Consider the following 21,637-nt stretch of genomic DNA (forward strand, 5'->3'; position numbering starts at 1 on the left):
AAATAATCACTAGGGGAAGTACCCATCCAGATGAATTAATTGTTTCAATAGCTATTACCCATTCACGATTTCCAGGTTGTAAAAGTGATCGCCGACCGTAAAATTCAGAGTAAGTAATAACTTTAGCAGTTGCTATAAGTCCCATTGCAAATCTAGTCTTATCAAAGTTATAGATATGCTCTTGAAGAATACTATTCTCTTGGATTATTTAGAGAACCAGATCAAACCTCTCTTGAACCACTTTTGGATCCTCCATCTTCGCATATTCGTAATTGTATTGTCAAGAGAAACAGGTAGTAAGCTCTGAATGTTGTTTAACGAGGTTTGTAACCCAATTTTTTTTGCCAACAGTTTGAGGGGGGGGTCTGGCCACGGGCTATAAGTAGAATATTGGCTATTTCTTGGACAGTAGCAGGCCGGGGGGCAGCTCTACGGATATCCATAGAGATTACCCACTGGAGAAGTGAGTTCTCTTCATTCTCATTCAATTTATAATTATTTGCGCGAGTTTCAAGTCGATTGGTATGGCCGGCAAGCCGACGCCGTAATGTAGTACGAGGTATATTGAATTGGCGTGCAACTTCGTGTTCATTGGTGATATCTTTCTTGCGAATAGCTTCTATAGCAAGTAAGATCCTTCCCTCTTGTTCAAGAGAATTTCGAGAGGTTTTAGAGCGAATTGGTGGCATGGTCGGTGGTTGAAGATGGTAGGACGCGGTCGCGACGCGATTTCGAGTCAGCCGGACCGCTCGCTTGGGAATTACGTTAATGCCTTCAAATTTTTGTGGATATGGATGGAAATTTCAATGTGATCGTCGAGTTTCAATGAATGGTTCAACTTGAAGTTGATAATGCCAGTGTTATGAAATGCACATGGCACCTGGGATGTGGGACTTCAAGTTTGAGTGGGAGTCAAGTTCAAGTTTAACCTTGGAAGTTGAAGTAGTACGAGAAATTCAATGCCAGCATATATATAGTATTGTGTTAGGTCTACTAGTAGATGCTCATAGCAGTGATGCACAAGCATTTTGTATGTGCTAGTACTACATGTAGTAGTACTGGTGGCTATGTAGTTTTAATATTAGCAAGATAGGAGGTTAGCTTACTTTGAGATGATAAAAACGTTGAAATAGAGTGTCTAAATTTATGCCTAGGCAAACATTCCGTTTTTGAACACTTATTCTGCCTCGGCACATCAAATAGAGTAACGATGAGCTAATGACCTCATCTGAATAAATCGCCCCGCACATTCATATAACCGAAGAGACCGAAAAGACCCACACTTTACAACATTTGAAAGCCTTATAACCGAGCAAAGCCGACATAATTGAGCTTGCTAGAAGAAATGGCTGCGAATTAATTGAGTAAGCCATCACCTGGGCACTTGCTCTCAAACAGCCTATATAGCCAATCCAATATGGCGACGACCAACTCAGATCGCCCACGGACACGGGCGAAGAGAGCCTGCATGGCTTGCAATGCGCGCCGGGTTCGCTGCAATGTGGTTGAAATGCATCCATGTCAAAATTGTGTGTCGTGGAATCTCTCATGTGAACTAGGAGTGTCAAGACGGGGAAAGTAAGCAATATCCTGTATCATTGAAGTTTGACTTCCTTACTCTTCCCCACATATACCAACATTCATCTGAAGATATCCCCGACGGAAGAAGAAAGAGTCTTTAGACAGTGAAGTCTCAGCTTCAACGGTTCCAAGCAATATACAAGATAATGCCTTATCTTATATACCCCATGCCTCCACCTGCCCCACTCCGGCAGGCAATCAAATGCATGAAACCGTGTTTCTCGGCGAGTCAAGTCCGCTCACCTGCGTTGTGGATGAGAATCGGCGATCGCCGGATAAAGGCTACACGTATAACAACCAAAAAGGCCGTCTACACTATGCAGTCCCCGAAAGCCGGGGTACAAGTGAGCTGAGCGATGATCAGCGTCGAAAGATTCTTCAAGATCGTTTGATTCGTGAAAGCGCATTGGTGTTTCCCTCACCTATTATCTGTGATACCCTGCTCCAGGCCTATTTCCAATGGTTTCATCCTTGTTTTCTCATCTTGGACCGGGTAAAAGTACAGACCGAGTATCAAAAACATACCATTTCACCATTACTACTCCAAGCAATGCTCTTCATTGGAGTAAGCCTATGCTCTGATACAGCTTTCCAAGTCACCGGATATACCAACCGGTACCAAGCTAAAGGACTATTCTACCAACGCGCAAAGGAAATCTATGATGTGGGATGGGAGACCAACATGATCACCAAGCTTCAATCCTTATTCTTACTGAGTTTCTGGCGTGGAGAACCAAGTGAAGAGCGAGATGTTCGATTCTGGCTAGGGGCAGCCATCAGTATCGCCCAGAAAAAAGGGATCCATGTGATGTGAGTGGTGCTTTATTGACAGACGATCATTTCAGAGACTGACCATAATAGGTCTAAACTTTCTTTCCTAGGCGTTCGTGATCAGAGATTATGGAAGCGCATCTGGTGGGCTCTATATGTGAGCTTCGTCTTCCAACTAGAAACACACCTGGTCATCTCTAATTCTGTCCTAGGTTCGAGATCAGCAGACATCCGCTGCGTTAGGATTACCATCTCGCATCCGTGACGAAGATTGCGAAGTAGCTGAGCTTGAAAGATCCGACTTTGAAGACCACGACGATGAACCTGCTTCTGAGATTTTCCGAAAACCACCGGCTGTTCATGTATCCTATGTGATTGGAATGGCTCAACTTGCGAGGTTATGTATGATTCGATCCATCACTGCCAGAATGCGTTCTGAATATTATGGGTAAGAGCTGATTGTTTATTCAGTACGAGAGGTTGTCTCCAGTCAATATTCACCACGACGGGCCAAATTAGACAATGCATCGCGCCCGATAATCCACGAGCGCCTTTCAGATTGGGAATCCAAGCTGCCAACCGAGATGCAATTCGGAGTTTCCACCGAACGGGAGGTAATATTCCTCGTTGGTATGCTACATATGACTTACAAGTGAGGCATCTCTACAGAATCTCTCATCCACTGGATGTGAGCCCTTGTTAATAGTGAAATAGTAATCTCTACGTCCTTCTCTACCGTCCTATCTTTTTACAGCCGCCAAGTGAGTCCACAAGCGCGGAGGGAACTATGGCCTTGGAAGCAGCGACGAAAAGCACGCGTATTCTCGAGGATATGCTCTCAGAGAATCTTGTCCAGCATGGATCAGTCCATCTGTAAGTTTCCCTTCTTAGAGCACGGGAAGTATTTCGCCTGACTCTCATCTAGCATTACGCACACCTTCTCCGCATTGTGTATTCACACCATTCATTTCGGCCGAGTCGCCGGTACCGCTCGCAAACTCGCTGAACACCGAGCCAAGCTCTGTCTTCTTGGGCTAAAGGAATTGCAAAAGTCATGGGATCTGGAGAATTGGGTGCTGGATCTGTTTTTTCGGTGCTTGGATGATCGAACGGCGCGAGATCTTCGCTTAGCGGACACTGGAATTTCACCTTCCACATTTTCAACCCACTTTACAAGGGGATCACTAGCTTCTGGATTTGTCGCCGAGAATTCTGAGGATGCCGCCAAGCCCTCAGTTGCACAAGGAAAGGATCCGTTACCTTTAAGCCCACAGCCGGCTACCATAGCTCCAGACGACACGTTGATCAATATGGACTGGTATGAATTGCTCAATGTGGAAGGTGATGATTTCACAGGCCTCGCGGGCTCGTTGACGAATCCCGAGTATCTCAACCCGCAGAACCTAGAATTTTTGTACCGGTTTCTATAATTCAAGGAGATTAATTGTCCTTCGCAGCGATCAACGAGGACATGCGATCGGCTTTTGGAATGTCAATTTCCGATTGGTTCGCATGAAAGATCGCGACGAGGACGACGAAAACGAAGACGTTGACGTTGACGAAGACCAAGACAAAGGTGGCTGGAAACGTGGCGGGTGGTTGCATACAACGCGGCATCCACGATGGAGTATTCCGTGTCTGTTCCAAGTTCACAGTATGATGAATTGATGACAAGGCTTGCAAGGCTGGAAAGAGGAATGTCTCATTCCGGAATGCTGGGGAAGAACAACCGTTTGCAGACAGTGAGGTTCTTATCTTTCCTACTTCGACTCGACATGTGGCGATATAACGACAACTTGAAGTCATATGTGGTTTTCTGCGGATCTATCCATTCTCTGGATTCTTCTCCCGCATCTGAGTTCGTTCCAGTTCGCACTTCTGGAAAACTCCGCTGCCTAGTCTCAATCCCAGCTATTCAAGGATCCACCCGTCTCAAACAGGGTCTGTGCGCGAGTTCCAACTGAGTCAGTCGCGTACACTGCCCAGGTGAAAGATTGCAAACGGGGGCGGTTTTTGAATTGGGCAAAGTTCTTGTTAGCTATTTGGACAAATATTTGTCCAGTTTTTCTGTTGATCCCTACCACGGTTGAACTGAGGTGAAAATTGAAGTCAATCTTGCGACTGACAGAATGCGCGCACGGGCAGGGTCCGGAGAAAGAATGTCTCTCTCATCACATGTATTTGTGTGCAGAACCATCATTATCACTGTCGATCCTAATGGACCAAGCGGGGATTCAGTAAAGATTTCGTGTACCTGCATGTGTAGTCGTAAACCATAAACCATATGAGTCTTTTTTCTTACTTGATTTTTTTTTCTCTTTTTATCCTGCAAAATGGTCAGAATTGTCAAGTTCCTTGCAGGGTTGTAAGGCTAAAATTTGGGGCTGTACGGTAGCATGTACTTTAGTCTGTTTCACAATCACAAACAAGGCCCATCAGGATCTCCATTTCTTGACGGGTACCTAGATGGTTCCCGTGTCTGGCGACGCAGCCACCGGTGATTGCGTGTCATTGAGTCACTGATTGGACTGAGCACATGCTAAGCATTTTGCTACAGCTTAGCTGGAGCTTGGCTGACCATTGGGATTACTGGATTTGAAAAAGCAACGTCATGCGGAATTGGGCATGGAGGGCGAATCCCGCTGATCATCATCGGACCAATCAATATCCGAGGCTCTCCGTCAATATTGCCACAACTGGCGTGATCATGATTCTGATTTGGCCTATTCTTGGACAGGGACCGGGTGTGACAGCTTGACTTTGTTCCACGGAATGACCGGGATCTAAGGAATACTTAAAGGGGAGCCAAAGAACGGATTCAGGCACAGAAATCATATCAAAGTTAATTATTTTATCTCGATTGAATAAGACAAGACTACGACTTCTCACTCAATTTAAGTCTCTACCATACACACCACCTTCTAAACCAAAGATTCATAATGGGTGCCTCTCGATCATCAAGCGAGCACACTAGCTCTATGGAGTCATCTCACTCCCACAAAGATTCATTGCAAACAAAGGCGGATCCCAATGTGGCACTATATGAAGCCCAGCCAAGTACGATTGACTCTTCCGCACATACTCAACTCAGGTTTTAACATATCACAGTGGACAACCAGCCGGGATCCCAAACATTCTCTCTTCGCAGCATCCAGCATAAGGATCTGAATGGAAATATCATCGGTATGTTCAATTATCATGACGCCTAATGAATCATGAACTAACCTTGACTAGCTGATCCTGATCTGTGCAACCCAACTCGGAATCGTCTCGAGCGTCCTCTTGATACTATTCGATCCTTCGAAGCTGCGATCGATGCACACCACAAGCGAAACCATATGTGATCGGGAATTTTATTGTGACTTGAATTGAATACGGGATGGATATTTATGATACCTTATTATGCGATTCACGGCGGGTTGTACATTATTGGTACTTGTTATTATAGCCTTGGACCTCGGGAGATTTCCTCTGATTTGAATATATCTGAATTATTTCAAAATTGAAGTTTGGTAGTTTCACCACTGCTGCAAATTTTTGTAGCAACTTGAAGTGAGCACAGAATTCTAGGGTAGTACTAGTAGTATCGAGACTCCATCTTATCTGCTAAAGTAGTGTATTGATGCCACGCAAACTTGAAGTGACAGCCCTGGAGTCATGATATGAAGTCATGGCTCGACTACAGAATATGTAAGGTTGTACTAGTAGCCTGAGCTTGAACTTCGTCTGAAATCGAATACTTTCAATCGATCGGAGTATATATTTTTTCCCCATATCATACACAGGTGAACCCCTTGTGTCTCATATTCGACTGCGTGGCATTATCCTTCAGGGCTGTGTACATACATTGCCCGGGCAATACTAGTAGAAGTACTTGATTTTCAACTATACATATAATTCTAACTCGTTACGGAGGTCGGTCCGGAAAGTTCTCGCCAGAAATTATAATTTCTTTTTCTTGATATATTACCGGCCCTGTATGTCAGGTGTATAGCCTGCTGTATATTGGATGTATTGCCGTGTTACGTACTAGGCTAAATATTGCTTATAACACCCGTGGACACGTAGATCTTTATCTTTTACCCCGCCTACAGTCCGTACACCCCTTCACACTTTTATCCCACCTACACAGCTACACTTTTGTCCCACCTATACAGCTACAATGAAGACCAATATTGCGCAACGTGCTGTCATTGTATACCTAAGGGCCCAAGGACATGCCCCTAAGGAGATCAGTGAATTTATGAATATTCCACGGCGTACTATAGGAGACATATGGAACCGTGCACTCGAACGAGGTTTTCAGCCGAATCAGCGACCATTCAATATATCAGATGAAATGTTAGCTGATAAAGCACGTTCTGGGCGTCCATCTAAGCAAACAGATGAGCTTAAAACCACACTTGGGGCGAAAATCCGTGTAGACCGCTATGGGCGTGAGAAAACATGTGAACAGCTAGCTGCAGAGCTACGCAGTGAATCAGGTTAGTTATTCTAAGATTTGATATTTTATTTAGTGTGTTATTTAATATGTTATTTAGTATAATATTTGATGTGTTACTTGGTGTGTTATTTGATATGTTATCTCATATGTTACTTGATATGTTATTTCCTCTAATATTTCTTCTATAATTAGGGATTAATATATCAAAAACAACAGTTTGGCATGTACTACGAAAAATTGGCCTACGAAAAACAAAGCCTACACGTAAGCCTGGGCTTGCCGCTGAGCAGAAAAAACAACGTCTTGAATGGTGTTTAAAACACGCCCATTGGACTATAGAAGACTGGAAGAATGTGATTTGGACTGATGAAACTGCGGTTGTTTTATTACACCGTCGGGGTGGATATCGTGTATGGCGTACTTCTAGTGAGCGGTTCGTCCGAAGCTGTATTCGAGAACGTTGGAAGGGGGCCTCTGAGTTCATGTTTTGGGGTGCTTTTTCTTATGATCAGAAGGGCCCCTGTCATTGTTGGGTACCTGAAACTACAGCCCAAAAGCGTGAAGCAGAACACCAAATCGCCGAATGGAATACTGAATTAGAGCCTATTATGCGTGCAGAATGGGAGCTTAATTCAGGTATACAGCGATTAGGGCTACGCAATAAGCCTGGAAGACAACCTCAGTGGAGATGGACTCAGAAGAATGGAAAGCTTGCACGCAATTCGAAAGGTGGAATCGATTGGTACCGATACAACACCGTGATTTTAGCCCCAAAACTACTTCCATTCGCCCAAGAATGTGCTCGAATTCGAACGAAAACAATAGTTCAAGAGGATAAAGCACCAGCCCATTCACATCACTACCAACAGCGAATATTTGATATAATGGGGGTCCAACGAATGATCTGGCCTGGAAATTCGCCTGATCTAAATATGATTGAACCTGCATGGCCTTGGATGAAGAGATACACTACGCGAAAAGGAGCACCTAAATCGCGTAAAGAAGGGATTAAAGTATGGGAGGCTGCGTGGCGTGATCTACCACAGGCGCAAATTCAAGCTTGGATTGAACGTATACCATGGCATATACAGCAAGTCATTAGACTAGAAGGGGGCAACGAATACGGTGAGGGGCGTGATAAATTAGGTGAAGTAGCCCCTAGCGGGTTAGGTGATAACGCCTATAACAGCGGCAGCGGCAACGACAGCGACAGCGACAGCGACAGCGACAGCGATATATGGGAAGATATGTGAATATTTACTGTTTCAAGCTGTTATTATATTTCAGTACTATATATTTCCGTTTTATATACATCTTGATTACGCGATATATTTCAATATTTACTGTATATAGCCTAGTGTGAGAAAAAGAAATTATAATTTCTGGCGAGAACTTTCCGGACCGACCTCCGTACTGCCAGGTGATAAACGAGTGAAGCCCAAATCACAATACTTGAAACTTGAAATAAAGTAGTTCGATTCGCATTAGCGCTTCGACAGTGCACCAAAACGATGAATCCACAACTGAGCGGAACCCTCAGATCATCGCGCCTTGGCATTCTCTCTCAGCCCAGCATGACGAGCATGATATTCCGTGCTTAATCGAGCTAAAATCTGGTGCCAAGATTGGTGATGAATTTTTATGCGCTGCCATTCATTTGCTGCTAGGGTTAGTTCGCAATCCTCTACTCACTGCATGCACTCCCATATCGAATTAATCCTCTAGTACTACGTGTCGTCCTCTGCAAAGGGCACACAAGAAGCAAAATGAACTCTACAGAAACCTCATTTTACTCAAAGTTCACCCCTTTAAGCACCAAATATTGGAATTGTGCAGAAAAAAACAAACCCATATCCTAGGCAGCACTGATCATGATCAACCGGGTGATACTTTAAAGGGAAAAATAGATCGAGAGTGACTAAGCAGATTAACTCCGAGGAAGTCGAATTTATTGATTTTTTTGAATTTATTCAATTGAATATTGAAGTCAATTTACATGGAATCCGGTTATCCGATCTCCCAATTGTTATTTTTCTTATGAATCCACTTGTTTAGTCGGGTACTTATCTTCTAGTTCATGCAATCCACGAATTCAAAAACTTTGATACTAGACTTCCCATAAGGCAAACGCAACTGGTTCACGAGTCCCTTACTTTATATTTAGACATCTACGTATATTCTCTTGAATAAAAGAAAGAAAAAAACAATTTAACCAACATTTCAAGAGCAAATTAGGAAAAATCGGGGGGGCAAATGAACTAAAGTGGATTGTGTGGTTTGAGGGACACGCACTGTATACGCCATCCGAAGCAAAAGGCCCCACTACCACGTCAGCTTCGATATTTTCTTCTCATTTCCCCCCATTGAGTGAAATAAAAATAAATTCCTTTAAGAACTTATCCAACCGAACAAGGCTATATCAAAATGACGGAATTTTATTTATGAGGTCTCAGATCAACTTCAGATCGTCAGTCTATTTGTATAGACAGGCTACCCACGTTAAACTCTTGGCTTTTTTTGAACACCATCGTGGACCTCGTGGGAATGAAATTGATCGGTTCCTATGGCCCTAGTGGATGCTTAGTCTCGTCTCGTGGCGCACTAATGAGTGCTAGACTGCAGAAGCCAAGTTCTTTTTTAGTTAGTGGATCCGAAATGATTGGTTAATAGATCACGCTCGGGCTTAGTGAACCGATTTAGTCTACCTAAAGCGTAGCCCTAACGTTGGTTGACGCGGTCCATATCATCTTCCCGGGAAAAGTTGACATCCGGGAGCCAACATAGCATCCAATTTCTGAATGAAAGTCCAGGCGCCCCGGACATTAGCTCGGTGGATGTAAATTGGGGCTGTTGTACGCGTCCCCCATTAGGGGTCAGGGGCAAAGGACAAATCATGTTGATCAAATGGACGCCTCAGGGTATTAAGGGTCAAATGGGGACGAAGCCAGAGGGTACTTCTCTCTTTTCTTGACATTCATTCCATCATTCCTCCATCTTCTTTTCGCCTCTTCTTTTTTTCTTTTGCTCTTTAGCAGTCTTTCGTTAATCCGACCAAAGGAGGCATATCTTCCTATCCATTCGCTATATTATATTTCACACGGTATTAGAGCCGTACTTATTTCGCCATGAAGACTTCTCTGTTGTCGCTGGCGACCATGATCGGGGCTGCTTCGGCTTGGCTGGACCCCATTGAGATCAAGGTAAAAAAAGCCACATGAAAGATAGTTTGAGATAGTGTTCAGAACTGACGACTTTGGGATGGTAAAAGGGCTCCAAGTTCTTCTACTCCAGCAACGACACACAATTGTATGTCCAATTCGATATCCAACCTTGCCGGTTCCGTCTGCTAACTAAATTAATAGCTTTATGCGTGGTGTTGCCTACCAATGTTGGTTATCTTACTATCAGACTCGAATATGCAGCATAAATTAATTCATATATAGACTCTCAAACTGAGGATCCCCTCGCTGATGCCACCACTTGCAAGCGTGATGTTCCTATTATGCAGGAGTTGCGCACTAATGTGATCCGTACATACTACATCAACGCCACTGCTGACCACAGCGAGTGTATGTCTCTGCTGGCCGATGCCGGCATCTACGTCGTCTCCGATCTTTCCAGCACTACTGAGGCTATTAACCGTGACGACCCTGCCTGGGATGTCGCCCTGTACGACCGCTATACTAGCGTCATTGACGAGCTCTCCCAGTACAACAACACTATTGGTTTCTTTGCAGGCAATGAGATCGCCAACTCCCCCTCCACCACTGATGGTACCGCTTTCGCCAAGGCCGCTGTTCGTGACATGAAGGCCTACATCAAGGACCAGGGTTACCGTTCCATGGGTGTTGGATACGCCACTGCCGATGTTTCTGATATCCGTGTTGCCCTCGGTGACTACATGGACTGCGGTGACAGTGACGACACTGTTGATTTCTACGGTTACAACATCTACTCTTGGTGCGGTAACTCCACCTACGAGCAGTCTGGTTACGAGGCCCGTACCGCGGAGTTCGCCAACTACACTGTTCCCGTCTTCTTCGCTGAGTACGGTTGCAACTCGATCTCTCCCCGTACTTTCACTGAGGTCAAGGCCCTCTACGGTGATGCTATGGCCAAGGTCTGGTCCGGTGGTATTGTCTACATGTACTTCGAGACCACCAACGACTATGGTAAGTGTTATATGTCTTTTGATATAAGAGACTGCTAGCGAAAAACTTAATACTGACTATTCTCATAGGTCTTGTCTCCGTCATTGACAGCACCAGTGTTAGCAAGCTGACCGACTTCACCTACTACTCCAACGAGATTGCTACTGCCTCCCCTTCCAGTACCAACAAGGCTTCCTACACTCCCACCAACACCGTTCTGCAGACTTGCCCTACCGAGGACTCCGACTGGGAGGCTGCCTCTTCTCCCCTTCCTCCTGCCGCTGATGAGGAGCTCTGCACCTGTATCTACGATGCCTCTGCCTGTGTCCCCAAGAGCACTCTCTCTGACACCAAGCTCGGCAAGCTTCTTGGAGTTGTCTGTAGTTACACCGACTGCTCTGGTCTGGATGCCAACGGTACCACTGGTGTGTACGGTGCCTACAGCATGTGTGGTGTTACCGACCAGCTCGCTTTCGCCCTGAACAAGTACTACAGTGAGCAGGGTGAGTCCGCCACCGCCTGTAGCTTCGGTGGATCCGCTTCCACCAAGGCCACTACCTCTGCCACCGGTACCTGCTCCGTCCAGATCAAGGAGGCTGGTACCGCTGGTACCGGCACTGTCACCACCGAGGCCACAGCCACCGCTGACTCCAGCTCTGGCTCCAGCTCCACCGGTACTGGTTCTTCCAGCAGCGGTGCTGTCACTGTTCACTCTAGCGTTGCTTTCGGATCTTTCCAGATCGCTGCCTACGCTAGCATTGCTCTCATGACCGGTGTTGGCATGATTCTTTTGTAAACGGTTGGAAATTCATCAAAACTACTGTACGGTAGTCTTCTTTTCGTGTCTTGTTTTATTTGCTTACTATGTGACTGAGTTCATGTCAAACGAATAGCTTAGGTATTCAACTCAGTCACTTGAAATTTTCCTTTTCCGTCTAATACGTGTAGCAAATTTGATTTGGCGACTTATTTCATCATGGTCATGATCCGATTTTTTTCCTTATAATGAACCATTGATCAGACCGGACTCTTGTATTTCTTATTGGGTCGATGATAGGTATATATTCAACTGTTTTATATTTCTTATTCAAACACTTAGATCACTTTCCCTCGATCGCTCTCTTAGTTAAAATGGCAGACGTTTCATCCAATCGACTCCAATCGTGTGCATCCAAGCAAGCTGTTCGACTGAGACATACAGCTCGACTAGTGCGCGTTCTCATTTCTTGTTCAAACAAATCGATTGCCAGTTGGGGTGTTGCGTCGCCCGAGTATATTTTTGCGATGGCCTCGACCAGGTGGAATGCATCCAGCAGGCCATGATTTGCCGCTTCCCCACGATCTAATTCAGTCAGCATCAAATCAAAGGACGGAAGTGGCGTTTCGACTTACACATGGTCATTGCATGTGATGAATCCCCAGCCAGGGTAATCCTTCCCTGAAGATTATCCCAAGGAAGACATTCCCAGTCCGCTAGTTTAATCTCCGTCACTGCGGTCCCAGCAGGGATATCATCCACCGCCTGTTTCAGGAACGGAACAAACCCTTGCGCCCGTCGTTTCATATTCGCCAATCTCTCCTCGTTTGTTGAGGCGACTTGATCTTCCGGGCCTCGGACAGGCCATGACATGCAGATCTGAGCTCGATAACGTTCTGCAGATGTATCTGCAGTTCCATTCACTTGTGGTGTCTCCAGCGTTGAGTACCAAAAGAAAGCTCCGGTGGGAGGATGGCATCCTTGAAATAGAAGGGGATCCATATCTCTTAGCGGTTTAACTTGTTCTGGTGTCAGATCTACCGCGACTCCGGTGAAGTTGACTCCAACTGGGGTATTGAGATACGCATCCGGTCGGAGCACCTGGCGAATGATTGATCGACTCCCATCAACCCCGACAATAAGTTTTCCTTTCGCTATCGATTGATCCGCGAAAACCAACTGTGCGCCATTCTCCAAGATATCAACACCGACGACCTGTCGATCCCAATGCACATGCTCTTCAATTCCTTCCAGCAAAGCCAAGCGCATTTTCTCACGATTGACACGCCATCGTACACTCGGCGGAATTTTCCATTTCGGTTCTCCATTCTCGAGATTAATGAACATGAAATTGCCATTATCTTCTCGTGCCACACCTGGATCCACTTGAGTTGACTCAATCCGCGCGAGGGTCTCTGGTGGTAGAATCTGAACCATGTACTCCAATGCCCAGTGCAAGGTAATAGCCCAGCCCTGTCCACGCGCAGTGGGAGTTGCATCACGCTCGTAGATTTCAAAGGGGATTTTCTGTTTCTTCAGAGCTTGTCCGATTGTGAGGCCGACAATGCCAGCTCCCACAATGACTACAGGATCAACAATTGATACACTAGCAGAACCCATGATTGATGATTGATTGACATTATCCAAAAGCTCAACGTGTCATCACCGACGCCTTTTGTGTTTCTCGTGTCACTATTCTCATCGTATCTGGACCCACCGTCGCATAGATAACCGTGCGGGGCTTATCCGCGTCTGTTGTCTTCCAAGTTCCAAGGTTGCCGACGTCGGCTAGTTGAATGCGACGGATGATCTGAACGACGTAATATTTTCGATATAAAGTGAGTTGGTGGGATGAACTCGTGATAATGCCTCTCTAAACCTTCCGTTCTGCTCTGTTCCTTTTCTTCTATTATCTCCAATACACTCATCATGTCGCACGAAGCACTCAACCCAATTCATCCCGATGTTTTACCTTACTTGGATCCGACCTTTGTCAAGCTCTATAATGAACATGTCGCCAATACCCCTGCCGGACCAATTGATCTCTCTGTGCTGAGAAGCAAATATTCTGTTTTGTATTCGTACGGAACCGGGCCCGCTCCTGACTGTGCACGGATCTATGACAGCGAATTGCCCGCTCATAACGGCGATCTGATCCCGATTCGAGTCTATGAGCCTGACTCTCCAGGACCATGGCCGGTTCATCTAGATTTCCACGGTGGAGGTGAGCATAAAATAACAATTTTTATTTGATAGAAGCTGACATTCTTCGTGTAGGCTGGGGAGTACGTGTTTAACCCCTCACCTGACCTCGGAAGAGGCGACTTGAAAATGTAAAGGCTAACAGAGATGATAGCTCGGCGACTTAGACACCGAATCGCACATCTGCAAACACATAGCCGTGAAAGCAAACGTGGTGGTGATCGATATGGCCTACAGGCTGGTACCTGAGTATGCATTCCCAATCGGAATCCAAGACTCCTTCGCAGCGCTCCAATACATCTCCAACAAAGGCGCAACCGAGTTCCAGATCGACCCAACCCGAATCTCAGTAGGAGGCGTTTCCGCAGGTGGGAACATTGCGCTCATTTGCGCACATCTAGCTCGAGACGCGGGTATTCCTCTCCGACTAGTCGCAGTTGGCACACCGACGATCGATGATATTTCGCAATATAACAAGGCCGCTGATTCGCCTTGGCCATCCATGCAAGAAATGGAGCACGCGCCTACACTGAACTGGGGACGGTTGAAATGGTTTGATAACCTGAAATGGCAAAGTCTTGCATCGGAAGGCCCTGTTCGGGAAGCTCAGATCGCGGCTGTGAAGTGGTATGCGAATGCTCTTCAAGCTCCAGATTTTACAAACTTGCCTAAGACTGTCATCTACACTGCTGGTTGTGATCCTTTGCGTGATGAGGGAGAGGCTTATGCACGGAAGCTCATTGAGGGAGGCAATGAGGTCATTCAAAAGCGATTCGCGGGGGTTCCGCATCCGTTTATGCATATGGATCAATGTAAGTGCTCTTCAAATATTAGTTCTCTCCATCGGTGTAATGTGAAGCTGACTTTGGTCTAGCCTTGTGGCAAGCGAGAGAGTTTATTGATATGACAGCGAGCCATATTAAAACGACCTTACATGCCGATTAATATGGGAGGAATGTTAGATTGTTCAAAGAAATTACAAATTGTTTGAAACTGTGTTCTCAAGATGTATAGTGCTGGAATTTAGAGTTCAATTTCACTGTTTAAAATGTACGATCAATTGACCTCTGGGTAACTTGAACGTGTTCATTGTCCCGTGGGAAACTGGGATGCGGAAGTATTCAGGATTCGAACTTGTAGTATTCTCAGTGGTAGATGTCTCTGTACGACCGCGGTCGAATGAATGAAATTGAGGACACTAAGAAATTGTAACTTGAAGCAATGTACTAGGGAATATGATGTTTTATTGCAAATTTCCATCCTAATGTAGAGTAGAGAAGAGCATTGAGGTAGAACCTGAATGTAAAGGCTAGTCGATTGAAAGTCTAGATGACAAAATGGCTCTAGAAAATCTAGAATAATCGTCTTATCACTCCATGGAATATAGCTGCTGGGCCAGTGGAACAATAGAGTCCCTCAAATCTCGAAACTCTACTCCAAGTAACCTGTTCACTTTACTAGAGTCGCAAGAGTAATGTGTATCCGCAAGTCGCTTCCCTGGCTCTCCTAGCGGTGCTCGATGTGTTGTAGGCAGTTCATCGCGGACAATATCACTAATCTCCTGTGTATCATAAGCTGAGCTCGTTACTAGGAAACGCTCATGTTCCGATGTCTCGAAAACGAGTGCCTTGCGACAAACCTCAGCAAGGTCTTCCACATCAACCCATACTATTATGAAGATTAGAATTTTTAGATCAATGAGTCGAGGGAAACATCATACCAGGCGCTTTCGAAGGGGAAATTTCACCATCCCTCCCAGCATTCAGAACTTGCCAAACGATTTGATTGCTGGCATTCAACTGGGACAGCGATGAAATAGGATGAATCATCTTGCCGAACACCATGCCGGGACAAAGTGTGACCAGCTGATACTGAACAGAATTATCTCGCACGAAATCCCACGCAGCACGTTCTGCGACGACCTTTGATGCGCGGTAGGCGATGGGCTGTTTACAGATTAGAAATCTCAGAGACAAACAGAAGAGCCGACTTACCACAGCTGGCGCATTAACACCATCTTCATAAGTCAAAGGACTCCAATCATTCTCAGTATAAACCCGACCCGGTTGAAGTCCCATATCCGCGTTATAAACGCTGGCAAAACTTGACATAACGATCAAGCGACGAATGGAAGACTGTTTCTGAGCCGCTTCGCAGATAGCCTGAGTTCCACGGAAAGCAGGAATCATTAAGCTTTCTTCAAACTCACCCGGTGCAGCATCGTAGCTGAATGAAGAAGCCAGATGAAGGATAGCCTGACAACCATTCAGAACTTTAACCAAGGAATCGACGTGAGTCGGATCTGGCAGGACACTCAGCTCTAGATTTGAAAGGTTCTGAATACCTGCCGCACTCAGTGCTTTTCGGGTCAACTCTGCCTTTTCAGCAGAGCGAACAGTTGCTCGAACATGAAAATTGGATTGCAAAAGATTCGCAATACAGTGAGCTCCGATGAATCCATTTCCACCTGTGATGAGGATCAAGGATCCAGGGTCGATGGGTGCCATTTGGTTTAGTGAAGAACAGATAGATGGAAACTTCAAGTTCAAAATACGATGCTGTTAACAGGTCGCTCGATCAAAACTAGAAGAGAGGAAAATCGATGTTTTACTATTCTTATATCAGAAAACCTCTGATTTGGCCCTACGTCGGGACGCGCCGGGGTCCCGCCGTCGGATAGAGAGTATTTGCGGTCTCTCCGAAACGGATCTCCACTAAAACATTTGAGCGACCGAGGATAATTGAAGATAAATGAATATCTGGGCATGGATGTATGAGCGCTTTTAAGTTGAGCCAAGCTGTAATCTCGGAACTTGAATGGTATAATATGTCCATTGGATGGAGTTTGCTAGTCAAGCACTGCCAGTGAGTGCGTACTATAGTAACCTGTCCCAATTTCCCTGTTGCAGCGCCGCGCCTGCGAATTTGAACCGCGGCTTATGACTTCAAGCTTTTGAATACGACCATGGTTACATCCATAAATTGATTTATAAAATATTCGACATAAACTATTTCTTGCAAGCTATACACGAACTAACAACCAGACCATTTCCTAGATCAGTATACATAACGAAAATGTGGATCCTGAGCCTGAGAATCCTCCGCCCCTGATTTACTAGCTACGTGTGCCTCCATAGAACTTCTCGCTGGAGTTACCAGTCTATCAGCTGTGGAATTGCGTCTTCCATACATGATCCGCAATGCAGTCGAGACGAATATCGCAGCTGCGTTCACTGAAACTAGCGTGATCTTAGCTGGAGTGTAATAGGGAGCGTCCTTTGATTGAAATGTCTGAGGGCCGATAATATTGGCAATACTGAAGCCAGCGGAGATTATTGTCGTTCCAGCCACCTATTATTGTCAGATTATGTGGAATCATTGCTGATAGATTGAACATACCTTCATTGTGTATCCCTTGAAATTCGCTCCGGTCCAAGCGTAGATGAGAGCAAGTGGAGCGACCGTAGTATTCACCAGATAGATTCCAGCTAGACATCCGCCCTTGTTTGAAGTCGGTAGAAAGCACATCAAGCATGATCCGAGTAATGTCGGGATAAGCAGGAGGTCAATGGCGAGCCAACGGGAGAAGCCTTTGGAAATTGCATACGTACAGACCATGGTGGCTGTAATACTCACAACACCAGAGGGCATATTCAATAAGGCACTGTGTTTGTCGTCATATCCGAATCCTGAAATCAGAATTGATGAGAATGTAGTGATCACTCCACTTGGGATTGTGATTAGAATGGTCAGGAGAACGAGTAACCACGTCTGCAGATCTCCAAAGGCCTCCAGAACAGATCGCCAGCGGAAGACCTTTGCACCAACACCAGCTTGATCCTCTTTCAATCTCTCAGCCAAGCGCCGCTTCTCTGGCTCACTGAGAAATTTGGCCTGTTCAGGCGTCTCCGGCAACACAAACAGAACGAGGAGAGACACCAAGATGTTAACTGCACCAATCACAACAAACATGATACGCCAGCCACCGAATGATAGATTCGCAGAAGCATGCTGCGCGGCAAAAGAGATCAACCCTCCGAAGATTTGACCAGCACCTAGTCCGCAGTACCAAAAACCAAATCGAGGAGTCATTTCGTCGCGCTTGTAATATGCGCTGGTATAGAGGGTAAGAGAAGGGGCTATTATAATATGAGCAAAAGTAGACCAAAAAGCATTTCAGCAGACGCACCAACAACTGCTTCCATGAATCCAAGCAAGATACGCAATGAAAGCATGCCCGCGAAATTCTGTGTTGCCGAGGAACAACAAAGAAAAATTCCCCAGCAGAAAACGTTGACCCCCAACACCTTGGTAACTGGAAACCGTTGTAGGAGAGCTCCCTGGGGCATCTCTGCAATGGCATATGCTATGAAGAAAGCTGTTGCAAGCCAAGAAAAATCGTTGCCTTTCATCTCCAGGTCAGACTGGAGTCCCATCACATTCGCGTACTAAATCTTGTTAGTCTAGTCTTTTCACCTTGTGGAACTGGGACAAATACATTAATTGAGATCTTGTCAAGCATCTGTAGGAAATAAACAAGGAACATAATGGGCAAAATCCATCTGTCGACCTTGCGAATCAATTGCTTGTCATTTGCCTGGACAGTGCCGACACTGCCGAGTCCATAGTCGAGAACAGCATCTTTCATCTCGAGATCCTTCTCCTTCATAGTGTCGGAATTATTAGACATTTTGAATCATCAGATAAAAAATTGAGAAGTCATCCCTGGCAGTGGCCAATTTTTAAAGCCAGCAAGGGGTATTGGCACTGATACGAGACTGATCCAGGTATAGTGTGAAGTATCTCCTTTCCCCGGAATCCATTAGTCTTCCGATAATGATAGACAAATTAAAAACAGGCATTGATCGGCAGTGGAAACGCTAATGCAGCCGTCGGATAGATACGTCGAGGTCAATGCGCGTGGAAATGGAGCCGTTTACGCCGTCGCATATTCCAAGGTTCTGATAAGCGATAAGGGGCGGATGAAGAGCATATGATGCTTCATGACAGAGGGTATATATACAGATGAAATGATTCATATGCTTTCAGTAACGAGCTCTTTGACACAGATACTTCAAATCACGGTGCTATTAATCCAGAATGCCCTCTCGTATGGACTCTCCCCTTCAGGTGGCCATCATCGGCGCTGGCCTTGGGGGGGCTTTCTGCTGCAGTGGCCTTGCGTCGACAGGGACATCAGGTCACTGTGTATGAACGATATGATTTTGCTGGAGAGGTTGGCGCGTCACTGAGTGCAGCGAGCAATGGCAGTCGCTTTCTAGAGCAATGGGGCGTGGATGTGAGCGCGGCAAAGCCAGTAAGTATAAAAGACTTGTTGAGTTGAGTAAGAACGAAGCTGAGATCATGCTAGGTAATTCTGAAACAGTTGATCATGCATGACTGGTCATCAGGGGATGTTCAAAAGACTTATCCCCTTGGCGATTATAAGTCAAAGTTTAACACTCCATACTATAACTTCCACCGCATTGATATTCACAATCAGTTACTGAAATCTGCAACTGAAGAGGAAGGAGAGGGACCTGCAGTTACTCTAAAGGTGAATCACAAGGCTGTTGAAGTCAATGCAGAAGAAGGCGTGATCCGGTTTGAAAATGGATCTCAGACCACTGCCGATTTGATCGTGGCTGCCGATGGGATTCGGGTAAGCATGCCTCACATTCCATTGTTGCGTGAAGCATGAAAACTAATAACTCATACGCGCCAGTCCCTCACAAGGGAGCTTATTGGAATAACACCCAACTTTGCGATGTCCAGCTCCTGTGCCTATCGATGCATTATCGGAGCGGACAAACTTCGCTCTCTGGATCTGGAAGATTATATCTCCAACGAGGCAATCGAGTACTGGGGTGGGTTTGGAATCGATAAAATAGTGATGAGTCCTTGTTCTAATGGGGAGGTTGTTTCTTGCTATTGTTTCTTCCCCACATCCAAGAGACTCGGATCAGATGCTGGAGAAAACGCATGGGCCTCGAGTACGACCCCCGAGCAGCTAGTAGAGACATTCATAGACTTGGATCCAAGAATGAAGAAACTCATGCTGAATGCAGAAGATATTAAAGTTTGGAGATGTAAGTTAAGCCATTGAAACCGTGAAAATTAGATGTTACTGACACGTCGAAAAACTCCCAGTGTATCGACATGATCCATATCCCTACTGGGTGAAAGGCAAAGTGTGTCTTCTGGGAGATGCAGCGCATCCTATGATGCCCGACCAATCCCAGGGGTCATGCATGGCGTTTGAAGATGCAGGAGCTGTCGGTCTTATTTTTAATAAGAACTTCCGTAACGACTATGGAGTCGGGGAAGGGCTGGAACTGTATGAGAGACTGCGCAAGCCACGGGCTACTCAAATACAAGAGGCCAGCTTCCGAGCTCGAGAGGATCTTAACGAACGTATTGGTTGGAGCTCTTCCTCTGATAGGCCAGGAAAATTGACCATCGAGGAGGTGTGTGGGTATAAAATGGAAGAACACCTGGAGAAACTCAAGATAGAGGCTTAGCCAGTGCTTGGAAACCATTTGAAATGTAGAAATCCAATGTTATAGCGGAAATTTCATAGCAGTCCTGTTTTCGAATCCAGGTTTCTTGGAAGATCCAGAGATTATGTATTTGAGATCATCGTTGAATAGTGCAAACGTGCGTCTCAACGTGGCCGTGAGTTGTATATCCAAGGAATGGGACCTGGAAACGAACTCACTTATTGCCAGAAACATTTGAATAAGGCGTTTTGAGTCTCTGATCTGTCACTTCCAAGGTTAATAGAAATATAGTCACATTTTGGTTTAAATGGATAGTAAGTAAAAACACCAAGTCTTATTGATCTTCCAAGGAGGTTGGGTTGTTCGTTTGAGCAATGACGTCCCGCTCAGATTGCCAACCAAGATAGCCCTAGGAGAGTAAAAATTGGTCCTATGTGGGGATCATTATCCTACTAATATGAATCCTATAATAAATCGCGCTGCGCCCTTGGAACTTACCATGCTTTGCATCAGTAACGGAATTCCCGGTCTCGCCGTACACCCTACCCCACTAGAATTTTTTAAATTCAAATATTTCAACCCAACACGAATAAATTCAGTTATAAATACGATTTTTACATACATAGATCTTATGTCCAACCTCTCGACATCCACTACACCTAGGCTGAGCCCTAGGGGCTGGCTGATTCGGCTGAACAGGTAGTTCAATCTGGGTGTGTGATTCGACCATAGGTGCTTCAACAGGCAAGTCCACCTGCATAAGTAGCTGTAGGCCTTCTTCAACAGTCAAACTCTCTTCACAGGGTATCTGCCTAGCTGATTGACTGCGCTTCTGTCGTTTCTTCTCATTTGTAGCACGTAAATTGGCGTTTTCTTGTGCTAGTAGCGCAGTGTTGTGTAGCGATATACAGTGTCCCTTGATGATTTGATCTAGCATCAATTTCGACGGGCTTGGAGGGCTATTCGATCGCTGTTTTAGAAGATTTTTCAGCATTGAAGCTTGCTTCTGTAGCTGAACCACAGTTCTAGGTGTTTTGGGTGTAAATTGACTAGATCTGCTGCTTGGTCGGCTACCTGGTGGTGTAGGTGTTCGAAGAGAAATATTCAATTTAGAAAGAACTCTTTCAGCGTTAATTGGTACTAAACCAGTAGCTAAAAAGCCTCAACACGCGCACGTTGGAAATCAGCTAAGAAATCAAGCTTGTCGATATGGTTATAGCCTGTACGTGCA

General features: G+C 45.5%; 8 protein-coding genes across 8 annotated transcripts; 5 read left to right on the forward strand and 3 right to left on the reverse strand.

The window, feature by feature from the left end:
• Window positions 1–1,417: 1,417 nt before the first annotated feature.
• On the forward strand, window positions 1,418–3,782 carry N7483_012812 (Zn(II)2Cys6 transcription factor; the record flags this gene model as incomplete). Its single annotated transcript, XM_057096239.1, has 7 exons — window positions 1,418–1,578; window positions 1,651–2,391; window positions 2,443–2,509; window positions 2,565–2,749; window positions 2,843–3,004; window positions 3,067–3,225; window positions 3,278–3,782. 7 exons carry the CDS (start codon window positions 1,418–1,420, stop codon window positions 3,780–3,782), a joined length of 1,980 nt encoding a protein of 659 aa, XP_056942210.1.
• A 1,509-nt stretch (window positions 3,783–5,291) lies between these two features.
• N7483_012813 (DUF2406 domain-containing protein) lies at window positions 5,292–5,696 on the forward strand (the record flags this gene model as incomplete). Its single annotated transcript, XM_057096240.1, has 3 exons — window positions 5,292–5,409; window positions 5,461–5,535; window positions 5,587–5,696. 3 exons carry the CDS (start codon window positions 5,292–5,294, stop codon window positions 5,694–5,696), a joined length of 303 nt encoding a protein of 100 aa, XP_056942211.1.
• A 4,225-nt stretch (window positions 5,697–9,921) lies between these two features.
• N7483_012814 (glycoside hydrolase family 72 protein) lies at window positions 9,922–11,743 on the forward strand (the record flags this gene model as incomplete). The annotated part of the gene is made up of 5 exons (XM_057096241.1): window positions 9,922–9,996; window positions 10,065–10,102; window positions 10,159–10,184; window positions 10,240–10,968; window positions 11,037–11,743. 5 exons carry the CDS (start codon window positions 9,922–9,924, stop codon window positions 11,741–11,743), a joined length of 1,575 nt encoding a protein of 524 aa, XP_056942212.1.
• Window positions 11,744–12,047: 304 nt separating this feature from the next.
• On the reverse strand, window positions 12,048–13,324 carry N7483_012815 (FAD-dependent oxidoreductase; the record flags this gene model as incomplete). The annotated part of the gene is made up of 2 exons (XM_057096242.1): window positions 12,048–12,289; window positions 12,340–13,324. 2 exons carry the CDS (start codon window positions 13,322–13,324, stop codon window positions 12,048–12,050), a joined length of 1,227 nt encoding a protein of 408 aa, XP_056942213.1.
• Window positions 13,325–13,633: 309 nt separating this feature from the next.
• Window positions 13,634–14,851, forward strand: N7483_012816 (alpha/beta hydrolase; the record flags this gene model as incomplete). Its single annotated transcript, XM_057096243.1, has 4 exons — window positions 13,634–13,928; window positions 13,982–13,989; window positions 14,061–14,718; window positions 14,781–14,851. 4 exons carry the CDS (start codon window positions 13,634–13,636, stop codon window positions 14,849–14,851), a joined length of 1,032 nt encoding a protein of 343 aa, XP_056942214.1.
• A 424-nt stretch (window positions 14,852–15,275) lies between these two features.
• N7483_012817 (uncharacterized protein) lies at window positions 15,276–16,413 on the reverse strand (the record flags this gene model as incomplete). The annotated part of the gene is made up of 3 exons (XM_057096244.1): window positions 15,276–15,574; window positions 15,627–15,852; window positions 15,901–16,413. 3 exons carry the CDS (start codon window positions 16,411–16,413, stop codon window positions 15,276–15,278), a joined length of 1,038 nt encoding a protein of 345 aa, XP_056942215.1.
• Window positions 16,414–17,021: 608 nt separating this feature from the next.
• On the reverse strand, window positions 17,022–18,596 carry N7483_012818 (uncharacterized protein; the record flags this gene model as incomplete). The annotated part of the gene is made up of 5 exons (XM_057096245.1): window positions 17,022–17,052; window positions 17,097–17,257; window positions 17,306–18,045; window positions 18,096–18,354; window positions 18,405–18,596. The coding sequence occupies 5 exons, from the start codon at window positions 18,594–18,596 to the stop codon at window positions 17,022–17,024; spliced, it is 1,383 nt and encodes a 460-aa protein (XP_056942216.1).
• Window positions 18,597–19,006: 410 nt separating this feature from the next.
• N7483_012819 (uncharacterized protein) lies at window positions 19,007–20,427 on the forward strand (the record flags this gene model as incomplete). Its single annotated transcript, XM_057096246.1, has 5 exons — window positions 19,007–19,036; window positions 19,107–19,223; window positions 19,278–19,568; window positions 19,632–19,995; window positions 20,057–20,427. 5 exons carry the CDS (start codon window positions 19,007–19,009, stop codon window positions 20,425–20,427), a joined length of 1,173 nt encoding a protein of 390 aa, XP_056942217.1.
• Between the last annotated feature and the right edge of the window lie 1,210 nt (window positions 20,428–21,637).

This window comes from Penicillium malachiteum (assembly GCF_028827825.1).
Source record: "Penicillium malachiteum strain IBT 17515 chromosome Unknown utg000005l:1.0-9002435.0:326005.0-9005861.0, whole genome shotgun sequence".
In the NCBI taxonomy this organism is placed as follows: domain Eukaryota; kingdom Fungi; phylum Ascomycota; class Eurotiomycetes; order Eurotiales; family Aspergillaceae; genus Penicillium; species Penicillium malachiteum.